A 12,567-nucleotide genomic window follows, 5' to 3' on the forward strand; every position below is an offset into this window, starting at 1 on the left:
GTCTGTCACCCTAATTAGGATGTGAGGGATGGAATTTTGTATCTCCAGGACCTCGAATAGTGCCTGCACCATACTGTGTGCTCAATTAGCATTTTTGGTTGGGGGAAAAAATAGATAAATGAGGAGAATAAAATATTCCTGGAAGAGTCATGAAAAGGCTCCTGTTAAGTAACTCTGGTGCCCAAAGCAGAGTCAAAAGTAAATCTACTGTCTCTAAGTCCAATGCTTTAGACCCAAATCATTTTGATATCATGATGTTATCATGAAATCTCATCTGCTGTTGCTCAAAAATTCCATGCTCCCCTTTACTCAACTCAAAAGTTAAAAGATACATCATTTGCCAAGATTTCAAAACATACTTTCCTATATTGCTAGCTTCATAGCAACAGTAGGATGATTACTTAATGGCATAAATATTTTATTTCTATTGAATTTTTCATATTAAATTTACAGCTCGCATGAATAATAGAAAGTAGCTCACACACCCCATTCATGGTTACACTGTGGAATGCTTTCTCAGTAATCTGTTAGGTATTGGAAAGGTGTGGAGGAGTCTCAAAATAAAAGTCTCTTTAAAATAAGCTCTTCCTCTATAAATTCTGGCACCGGAAAGAGAGAGTTTACTCAATGCTTTCACAATGGGGTATAATTTTCCCTATAAATTCTAATTTACGTCTTTTGAGCACACACTTCAAAAATCAAGTAGTCTGAGTTGACTGGAGTTTATTCAAATATGACTTTTTTGTAGAAATGAATAACGCATTGAAAAGATTGTGCCTGACAAAGAGCTCTGTGATTCTGTGTGAAGATGCAGAGACGGAGGTGGAGGCAGATAAACGGAGAGGCATTAATTGAGAAAGAAAAGTCAACCCTCGATAATCAGCACTTCTTCCCCCACCTCATTGTAAAATGCTGCCAACTTTCAGTTTCCCTAAATAGATTGCATAGTTGCTGACACCACCATTAATGTTCAGCAGGTGAAAATTGTGAAAAAGTACTGTACCCTTCTTGACCAACTTCAGCTATGCCACGAAATCACTTAAAGTAAATGAGAGAAAACAATATTCATCAAATAGAAATACAAACAAACATAAATGTTTTTGAGGGGAAAAGACCATGACATAAAACTTTTTACTCAGTCTTGCTGTCATCATGTAGGAAGGCGAGAGAAATTCACTTGAAGGCTATGTTAGGTCACAAACCATATACCAGTCATTTACCTTTTATTTTATAATACATGTATTACTTTAAGATAGAGTCAGCTGTTAGGTGTAGGTTTGTCTTACATGTTCCTTAAGTTGAGGAAGTTTCCCTCTAGTCCTACTTTGCTAAGAATTTTTATCATGAATAGGTGTTGGGTTTTGTCAAGTGCTTTGTCTATGCCAACTGATATGATCATATGATTTTTCTTCTTTAGCCTGTTGACATGGTGGATTACAGAGATTGATTTTTGAATGTTGAACCAGCCTTGCTTATGTGTAATAAATCCCACTTGGTCGTCATGTATAATTCTTTTCATATATCATTGGACTCAATTTTTGTTGAAGATTTTTATATCTATATTCATGAGAAATACTGGTCTGTAATTTTCCTTTCTTGTAATGTCTTTTTCTGGGTTTTGGTATGAGGGTGGTTCTGGCCTCATAGGATGAGTTAGGAGAGTTCTCTCTATTCCTATTTTCTGAAAAAGACTGTGGATTTGCCAATGAAACCATTTACACCTGGTGTTTCCTTATTTTGGAAGTTTATTAATTATTGAATCATTGATCCAATTTGTTTAATGGATATAGGGTGATACAGGCCACCTATTTCTCCCAGTGTGAGTTGTGATAATTTGTCTTTTTCGAGGAACTGGTCCATTTCATTTAAATTGTCAATTCGGTGGCTATAGAGTTGTTAAAAGTATTCCTCTACAATCTTTAACGTCCATGAAATGTGTTGTCTTGGACTTTCTTTAATTTCTGATATTGGTAATTTGTGTCTTCTCCCTTTTTCTTGGTTAGCCTGGCTGGAGGTTTATTAACTTTAATGATCTTTTCAAAGAACAGCTTTTGGTTGCGGTGATTTTCTCTAATGTTTTCCTGATTTCTAGTTCATTGATTTCTGCTCTAAGGTTTATTATTTCTTGTCTTCAGCTTGCTTTGGCTTAAATTGCTCTTCTTTGTCTAGTTTCCTAAGGTGGAAGCTTGGGTTATTAATTTTATATCTTTCTTCTTTTCTCATGCATGCATTTAATGTTATATCTTTCCCTCTAAGCACTGCTTTTGCTGCATCTAGCAAGCCTGATAAGTTGTACTTTTATTTTCATTTAGTTTGAAATATTTTTTAATTCATTTTAAGGCTTCTCCTTTGACCTGTGGGCTATTTAGAAATGTGTTAATTTCCAAATACTTGGGGATTTTCTATCTATCTTCCTGTTACTGACTTCCAGTTTAACTCCACTGAGGTCTAAGAACATACTTTGTAAAATTTCTATTCTTTTAAATTTGTCAAGGTGTGTTTTTCGGCCAGAATGTGATCTATCTGGTGAATGTTCCATATAAGCTTGAGAAGAACAGATATTCTGCTGCTATTGGATAGAGCATCTTGAATTTTAAAACAAATAAGCATTAAACATAAATAATATTAGAAGACTATTCTATTTTTAAATATCATTTAAACTTAACCTAAACTTCCCAGACACTGGGTCTATGAGTCAAGGCAGAGTAAAAGGTAGTATGGGTCCACAAGTGAATACTTTATTCAATCTTTCAGGAGATAGATTAATACACACATTTTCAGAAACATTCACAAATGAATTGTTCTATGTCATACTCTAAATGGTTTGCACATTTTAAAGTTTTCCTCTTGCAATTTGATGTTAACCAGAAATTGAGAGGTATAAAATATCTAAACTCATATGCAAGGAATAAACCTAATGCAATTTTTCTATAATTATGATTACATTACAAAGATTAAAGCTTCTGAGCCAGTTTTTGTTAAGAGGTAATAAAAGGCAATGTTTGCCAAATGAAAAGAGGAAGACATTTCATTTCCAGTCTCCTAAAAGATTATAAAGAATAACATTTCATTAAAACTTCTTCTAAGGGCATTTGAAATTCTTCATTTATATGACACAAGCTTCAAATTTAAACATAATTGGAGAGAATAAAATGAGAGTAAATTACATAGAAAAGGGGGTAAAAGCACATGCTACTGACTACTGTTTTCCATGGCAGTCTCTCTGAAAATTATAGTCAAGAAGACCCCAGTCAGGCTGTTTGCATTTCACCAGCCACTCTCTTGACGACAAAATTGTTCTTTACATAATCTAGCAACACCTACCCATGAGAATCTACAGTCCCCAAACAAAGGGTGAATAGTAACCCGAAAAGGTGAACTAATCAAACTCTAGTCAATTCAGCAAAATTCAATCAACTAAGGAACTGTGCTCTAACACAACTTCTCCCAAACCATCCTACAAGATGTTATCCTTTTTGTTTTTAAAACTCACCCTGGTAGAAGTCATTTAAATCCCTATTATATTGATTCTAAAGTAATAATGCTGTATGAAATCTCTTTCCTATGTATTATCTCAATTCCTCTTATTATAATTTAGTTAACCAACTATTATTTCAACTTGCTATTTTCATTTAAACAATATGATTGAAGAAAACTGACTCTGGACAATTACTAGTGTGAGTGTGCAGCAAAAGAAGGGCCAGATAGTAAAATTTTGTTTTTCAGTTCAACCAATGGATTTTGTTAAAATAGCAATAATAATATTTTTAAGTGATAACCTAATTCTTGCATGTGGTAATTTCTTCGAAAATTACCTTTTGTTGAATCATCCTCTATTGGCTGTTTGAACAACGTAATATCCTTGAAAGTGCATAGGAACAAGACCACCTTTTCATGTTCATTTCTTATTGGTGCAATTTGCATATAAAACCAAACAGGGGTTCCTGTAAGAGACAGAAAGAACAATAGAGAGTGACATAGCCACAGTAATTATTTGGTCTCTTGCCTTCCCTCTTCCTTCAGCTGCCAACTGCTATGCCAGGAACCAGCACCAAAACAACAGTATTTTAATTGCTTTCAGAATCAAAAAACCTTTAATTTTGTATCAACTGCCAGTTGCTTAAATACTAATAAACATTTTTCAACCCAAAATATCAGAATTTGAAAGTAAAGCACAGGGTGTCATTTCACAGTGCAGGAGAAGAAAGGCAGTCCTGCTTCTTAAGTAACGCCAGCATCACCTTGAGGTCTGGGTCCCTGCACCACTGCTGCTCTCACCAACTTTTCTTTCATAGTCTTACCAAGTGTGACCACTCCTACAAGCTTCTCTCTTCTTGTCACTTTGAGAAGTGTTTCCAATTAACTTCCACAGCAACACCTGATGCTCTGGTAAGTATTCCTCTTGGAGGAACATCTGAAATGCCATTTCTATCTCAAGGCTCTCTCATCAGTCAGACAGACTTATATGATAGCTCTATGGCTTTGACTGCATCCCCATATCAGAGACAGAGGACGTCAGCAACACTTGACGCCTGATGTACAGAGCTCTACCTTAGGCCTGGAAGGCAACCTTAAAGAAAAAACAGACATGGCTCTAGCCCTAGAGAGTTTCAGGCATCTTCACGAGACACTGCTTCCCACCTCTCTCACTCAAAGCCTGAGGCTGGACTCTGTCACCATGTTCTTCAGCGGCTCCTGCAGACTCCAGAGGACAGAGAGGTTCAAAGCATTCAAGCCTTAGGATTTGGACAAAGCAGGAACTGGCATTATGTCAAATAATAAATATTTGAAGACACGAGAAATGCCTTCAAAGGAGTAATTATTCATTAAACGATAAAACACTGAAGGAATGTTCCTTCAAAATCAAAAAGACACACTTTCCATCTTGTTCTCTCCGAGCCACAGCGCAGTAAAGCCTCTCCAAAGATTCCATCTTAAAGACACACAGGCTTTATCACGTTTGGGATTGGGGAGTGAAATGTGCAGCTATTAATAGTGTCTAGGTTACAGCTGATAGCTGATTAGTGGCTTCCAGTGAAAACCCAATAAGAAGCACCTCCACATCTGTTGCCAAAATGTCACATAATAATGTCACCACAAAGGGGAATTTGCCATTTAGACAAGATGAGGCGACTTAATTACTGGGTTTCAGAAGCCAGAGAATTAGAGAGAGGAGATTTCTAAGAGAATATTCAGTTCTGACAACCAGGTTCTTTGCAACCCCAGGGGCCTAGGGAAGGACCTGGCCCTTTCCAAAATGATTACAGGATGAGATAGAACCTCACAAACAACCACAGCATCTCCCACAGAGCCTTGTTCTTTGTTTTCTGTTTCTTATTTTACACAGCGTGTCCAGGAACTGTGAGTGATGTGCACAGTTTTACAAATCACCAGACCCAGACACTGGCAGCTACATGGCCTACGGCTGTTCCAACACAGTGAGCTTGAGGCAATGGGGTCATAAACAGAGAGAAAAGGGCATTAAAAACAAGCTGTTTTCCAAGGTCTGCTAGAAATCTGGACAGAAAGATGATGTTACAGTCCGTACCTTCCTAGGAAAACAGTTACTTTTCAAATTTCGGCATAGAGTCAGAGTTGTTTTTAAAATTGCTTTCAGATATCAGAGTAGATTTCTTTTCAAGTTGAGCTACAGGGTCAGACTTTCCAAAGAAGGCGAGTATTTGCTGAGTGGCTGGTGAAATATCCATATTCTGGATTTGGGGTTCAGGGGAGCAGCAAGTCTGGGAGGCTTAGACAGAGTGGCCTGTTGAAGCTGGAACCTGGGAGCAGTGATGTGGCATTGATTCTGCGGAGCAGCCCCTGCTGTCACAATTCTGCCTTTGTATAGGCAGGAAGAGCCATTTTCAATCATCACCCCAGAGCCACTGTTTCTTTCTCAACAGTAGAAACAGCCCCCTGCTAATCAGAGCAATGGGTCTGAAGAACAGAGGCTGCAAACTGAAATGTCAATCATGACAGAGGTTGAATCAGATACCTCAGCACCCCATATGCAAAATGGTGCTTAACCTAATTACTTAAGGGAAGTGTTGGGAGGACTTGGCATTCAAGCATTCCCAAAAGAGTTTTCTACAGACGTGAATTTTTCTATCTAATATAAAAAGAAGCCACAAGAATACACTTTTTTCAGTTGATGCTCAAGAGACTTCAGCTAGCTATTTACAAGACTTTTCAAAGCTGCTTTTAAGTATAGTAGAACTCCATTAAAATATGTGGATAAAGGGCCGGCCCCATGGCCAAGTGGTTAAGTTCACGTGCTCCGCTTGGGCGGCCAAGGGTTTCGCTAGTTCAGATTCTCGGCTCGGACACGGCAACACTCATCAGGCCATGCTGAGGCAGCGTCCCACATAGGAGAACCAGAAGGACCTACAACTAGAATATACAACTATGTACTGGCGGGTTTTGGGGATAAGTGAAAAAAAAAAAGAGAAAAAGATTGGCGACAGATGTTAGCCCAGGAGCCAATCTTTAAGAAAAAAAATTCGCAGATAATATCCATCCTTCATGTTAAAGAAAAAAACTCAATACAGATACTACACAGAAAAGAGACACAAGCTTTAATCTATAGTGCTATGGGCTGTATTTCCTTCTGGATCTAAGCAGACACCTACATATATATAGATACTTATCTGAAAAGCACCAGTCAGGCCTGAACAAAGGCCAGATAATTATTTCAAGCCACTAAAACAAAGCAAAAAGCTAAAGCACCTTGATAAGAAAGCTTTGGAAATGTAAGATTCAAGTTATTACTAACCTGATTTAAAGGATATAAACAAAACAGAATTTCCACTAAGGTATTTTTGAGAAACTCAGAAATTATGGACTTGGCTTTGATGTTTTAAAATTAGGCAAAGATTGTTGATTCTGTTTAAATGTCAAAGTGAAATGAACTTAGTAATATGGAGTAGTCTTAAATTACTTGCTAAACTCAGGGTACATATCTCAGTCATTCAAGGGATAACAACTCTTTTGAAAATGCAAGGGGGTTTTGGTCTATGGGTCTACCACAAATTATCAATATGTATATGAACCTGGTGAAAAAGACCCAGAAAGCACCTCGAATCTGACTTTTCTCTTGTAGAGGGCAGAGCTGATCATTTAGAATGGATTGTTTTCTAGGTGACAAGCCAACAGACATTTGGCTATGACCTCGAAGAGAAATGCCTCTTCAGCCTTGATTCTAAAATGAAAGATAAAATGGCAAGATATTTCTCAGGTAAAACCACTAATGACTAATGCTCCCATTACCAAGGGCCCTGCTGTGAAGTAACACCTATGACTGTTGTCATCCCAATGAAGGCCTATCAATAAAAAGAGAAACCTAAGTTCAATTCCAAATACTACATAGAGAACAAGTGTTCGAAGTGAAATAGAATAAATTATGCCCAAGACCCAACAGGCACTAAACATGGAACAAGTGTTTCCTGTTGAAGCTAGAATGCTTCCCAAACTGGGGAAGAATTTCATAACCATCAATTTCCAGTAAAGATAATAATTGGCTTTGCAATCATTTATCATTAATACTAAATAAATTGACCCTTCTTATGAAGCAACTGTTCATTTAAAAAAAAAAAAAAGCCAATTTGGGAAAGCAGCAAAAGGAAATAAAAGTAAGTGACTATTCCAAGAAAACAAATTAGAAAGGAGACGTGGTTGATGAGTGTATTAGCTGATTTTTTGCTCTGTTGTTTTTTCCTCCAAACTCTGATGGAGAATCCCTATCATGAGGTCTTATGTGATTATATAATGGATAACTGACCATTCACAAATCCCATCCTAGAGAACAGCTCACAACAATCAATATAAATTTACCAGAAGTGAATGGCCTGTTCTGAAAGTAATGACGACTTCCCCTAGCCTGCAGCACAAAACAGTCTGAGCCTAGTAAAGGGCCATCTTGGTAGAGATTCAACTCGAGTGGATACCGTATGTTCACATGTTATCTATGCATCTGTAGAAGGGTAATCACACATACCCAGTGATACCCATCGCCTTCTCCTTCGACCGTAAGACGAAATGAATAAATTTCTCTGTTATTTTTAGGTGCTGTCACCTAACTATAGCATCTTTACCATGAATATTAATTGCAAAACATTTTGCCACCTGACACAGAAAAAATAAATCACATTTAAAATGCACCATATTTTTCTGCCATTCCTCAAAAGGTTGCTTTTCATAGGGAGAGCCATTTATTAATTTTTCTATCTAATTTTACCAGCATCCTGTTTTCAATAAGATAAGGAGCGAAGTTTTATATTCTCACTACACTATAGCTCAACTACCACTTACCAAAAGATAACATTAATAAAGAGTTGGCATATCTTTTTGATAATTTAGATACCTACTGTTTTTCTTGTACAGAAGAACTTCAAAGCAGTTTGACTCGTAGTTGTCAAACGTTTGCCTGACTTTCTCAATGGTCTTCTTGTCAGTCAATTCCCCGTACATGAAACTGGAAAAAAAACAAACAATCCATTTCAGTTTTGTGTTGCTTTTCAAACACTACATAAAATCATATGATTGTCTTTGTTTAAGTACTCAAATTTAGTTACAAAATATAATGCTGCTTCCACAAAATGAACTAAAATACTTAAACCATGTTTTAACAATGATTGCTAAACTTCTTGCTAAAAGCTAGCTTTAGAAGTTATTTCAAACGTGCAGAGAGAGAGAGGAGAGACAGAAAGAAGTAGTCCTCGCTTTACACAGGTCCTAGGTGTCCAGATGTCAATTACTATGGTTTAGTTAAATAACATCAGTTTCCCAAGGGCACCATTCAAATATCAGTTACCATAGAATATTAACTGTGAATAACTGCATAAAGTACAAACTTCACTGCTTGCTCTTCAGTCTACAAATCACTAGTAAATAAGATAACAGATCACGATCAGTAACCGATCACCTCACTTCCTTCAAAGCCTGTCAGTACTGGTCACTGTACATCTGTCATTCAGTTCATGCACAGAAGCAAAGCATGTAGTTGTGTTGCCTCCTTGTCTCTCAGTGATAAACCCACATGATGTTTTACAAAAACGAATAATCAAAAGCAGAAATTAGCCATCAAAGACTAAAGTTCACCAAAGAAATGCAAAATGATAATGCTGGCAGTGAAATTCAAGTTGAACATAAATGCAGTTACAGAAAAAATATATGACTGTGGGAATGATGACACTGCTGCCATTTGAGAGACTCCAGAAACGCAGCCAGAAGAACTTAGTGAGAGTAAACTTATCAACATAAATCAGGAAAGTGATTGTGACTAGAAGGATCAAGGTTTCCCAGTGGATGTGATATCAACACAAAAGAGCTTCATGTTAAAGGAACCCTAGGAGATAGGTCACAATAGTGGAAGTGGAAGGATAAAAGAGTTGAAGTTGATTCAAACTTAGAAAGGAGTATGACCACTTGCTACGAGATAGAAAAAAATGCTCTCTTCACGTAAGTTATATTATGTTAAGGCAAGTATTGTTCAAATGATTCATGATAGCCTTTTACAGAGAAATAAAACATTTTAATTAACATTTCTAATGTCCTAAATCACAGTGTACTCAATAAATATTAGCTTTACTATTATTTTCATTTCCCTGCATTTATAACCAACAGTAAAAGAATTTTTAATATTTTAACAAAGATTGTTAAAGGTCATACAACAATCACAATTTTTTCCTTTGAGTATTAAGATTGCATTACATGGTTTCAGTTCCCATGGTTTTTTCTATGCTCCCATAATACAGTGAAATGTGAAGACTCCCTATTACACACATAACGCACTGGCATTCTCATCATTTATGAGGATTTCTTTAAGGTACATACAAGTATGGCTAATGTGAGGGAAACAAAGGTGACAAATTGAAGAAAACATACACTATTACCAGGGCTAGAGGAACATACAAACCAAAACATAGATTAGAGAATGAGCTTCTATATCCCACAAAAGTTTCCTCATGTTTGAAATTCTGTTTTTCTAAGACAACCCCACCAAAAGTCTGATAACCTACATAACAGAACTCAATCAAGGACTACAAACCTCTAAAACTTCATTCTTGATGCTTTCACAATCATCAGTTGTGCATCTGGTTTTAGATACATAGTTCTACTAGTTCGTATAATTGTCTAGATCATTTCTTCCCCCAGGAAGGAGCATGTGGCCCTGTTAGACACCTTGAGTAAATTTTTGAAGACCCAAATGTCTCTTTATTATTGCTTTCTTCCAGTTTTCAATGAGTTAGCATATTGGGCAGAGGTAATTCCAAATATAGTGGGGCCAAAAGTTGTACTATTTTAGGGACCCTCTTTAAAGAAAAGAATACAAAATTATAAAACAAAATTAGGCACAGAGCCTTGAAAGACCCCTACTCAAGCGGGGGCCCCTGAAGGTTAAGATTCATTGTCCTCAGGGGAAATCTGTCCCTGAATGTAGCAATCCAGAAAATTTACAACACAAAACGCCTAATTCGTTAACAAGATCCAGCAAAGACTAGCCGGATGCAACAGCAATGCCAAAGCACAACTAGATATCACAGAGCAACTCAGGCTCATTTTAGGCTAACAGGAATCTAGGCAACCAGAATTCTAGAAACCAAGAAATGTAAGGAAGTAGATGAGGCAGACCAAAGTTTGCCCAAGCACCGAGAGGTCTGAACCCTGCACTTTCAATTAAAGTATTTCTTTTATAAAAAGGATACTTTTAATTGTCATAATAGTAAAATAAGCAAGAGAATCTCAGAATAAAATGACAGATTCTAACTCAATAATCTTACAGCTAGACTAACACATGAAGCTTCAGAGCCTGCCTGTAAGACAGCATTAAAAAGCCACCGTTCCTGTCAAAGCCTGGATTTCAGCTCATGTGAGTTTCATGAAAATCTCTTGAAGGCATTACAATTAAATTAAAATTTCTCAGTCGAAGAGCATAAAGGCAAAAAAATAAAAAATTTTGTTTTCCACTAAATATCCTCCAAAAAATAAAACAGCTTAACACTATTAATAATAATTTTTACAGACAGGTGAACTTTTTTATTAACGATTTTTTTATTAACTGTTATTTTTAATCTTGAGACTCTTTAATAAAGAGAAAACATTAAAAAAACAAAAAAATTAAGATAAGAGTAAATGAGCTAATTAACTGTGGTCATTAGAAAAGGAAAAGAAATGCCATTATACTCCTGTTACTGAATGTCAGAATTCTATAGTTCAATAAACTGAAATACAATATTCACAACTGGCCAACAGAAAAACATAAAAAGAGAAAGCATCTATATATATAACATAACAAGCAACTAGGATAAAAATTATGAAAAATAAATTCTAATAGGATTAAAAATTAAGTTACAACTCAAATCAGAAAAGAAGAAACTGCTTTGGAAATTGTTGTAATACCACTTAAGAAGAAATACAATACAAGTCTGATTCAGCTAAAAATTGCCTGTCCTAATAATATAAAGGCACTTTAAGAAAGAATCCCAGATTATTAAAACCTGAACACATTTTTGAAAAGTCTTTTATTTCTTACATTGTTTCACTTCTATTTTCCATTTTAAGTTTATTAAGCCCCATATTTCTAGAGACAGAATATATATTTGAAGCAGTGAAATGCAGCAGTTAAATAATAAAAGATACTTCAAAAGAAACTATGAAGAATGTCTGAAATGTACTAGCCATGCTTCCAAACCAAGTGTTCTGAAGGTTAATTAAAACTAGCAAAGTATTTCCATCTAAAGTTATCCAAACCATACTTACTAAATCAATTGTTCCATGTACTCGGTGCATATGGCACATTTGTTACTTTGCTTGACTTTTTTATGTGTAAATATTGAATATCTTTATCGAGGTTTCCCTCAGCCTGACTTCACATGGCTGAAGCTCAATGCAGTCTTTGAACGGTTAATGGAATGTGAGGGGACTCAAGCTTTAGAAATGCTAATCATCAGGCTTTAGAAACTACATATAATAATTTTATGCAGTTTTTATGTCTCTTATTGAATATCCTCCAGGAATACATAATGGGCTTATAAAAAAAATTATAGAACATCAAATTGCCCTCTTAGACAGAACTCCAAGCTCCCCTTCAGAAATTATAAATGACTTCTATAACTGCACTGTTATTTTATTGGAAGGAAAATAAAATTAGATGTACAGAAGCAATCCATCTCTGCTATAACATTGAGCAGTCATGATATAACAGAGGAGACTGCACTTGGAAGACCGCTTACAAACTGTGTAACTCATGGGCAAGGCATATAACCTCTCTTTGCTTAACTCTTACTTTGCTCCTCAGCAAAATGATGGGACTGTTAACATAACTCAGAGGGTGAGGATTCAAAGGATGATGCACACGAAGTTGCAGGTTAGAATGTGTTGCACAATGGCTGAGTTATTACTGGAAGGCTTCTTATGAGTAGGCTTCAAAGAAGGCCCCTCCAGCCCAAACCCCACTCCCTGGCTTCTCCACAATTCGAGGACAGGGTTTGGGGATGTTTGCTAAGGAGCAGGGTCATTGAGTCTTAAAGGGAGACGCACATCATTTGTGTCTTCCTTCTCTGTGAGGCC

General features: G+C 36.4%; 1 protein-coding gene across 1 annotated transcript in view; it reads right to left on the reverse strand.

The window, feature by feature from the left end:
* KCNH5 (potassium voltage-gated channel subfamily H member 5) overlaps positions 1-12,567 on the reverse strand; it is a 305,105-nt gene that overhangs the window by 259,803 nt on the left and 32,735 nt on the right. The window contains exons 3-4 of the mRNA XM_046647837.1: positions 8,364-8,470; positions 3,816-3,944 (exon numbers count right to left, since the gene is read on the reverse strand). Coding sequence (XP_046503793.1) covers positions 3,816-3,944; positions 8,364-8,470 — 236 coding nt within the window. The remainder of the gene's footprint in view (positions 1-3,815; positions 3,945-8,363; positions 8,471-12,567) is intronic.

Source organism: Equus quagga, chromosome 20 (genome assembly GCF_021613505.1).
Source record: "Equus quagga isolate Etosha38 chromosome 20, UCLA_HA_Equagga_1.0, whole genome shotgun sequence".
In the NCBI taxonomy this organism is placed as follows: Eukaryota; Metazoa; Chordata; class Mammalia; order Perissodactyla; family Equidae; genus Equus; species Equus quagga.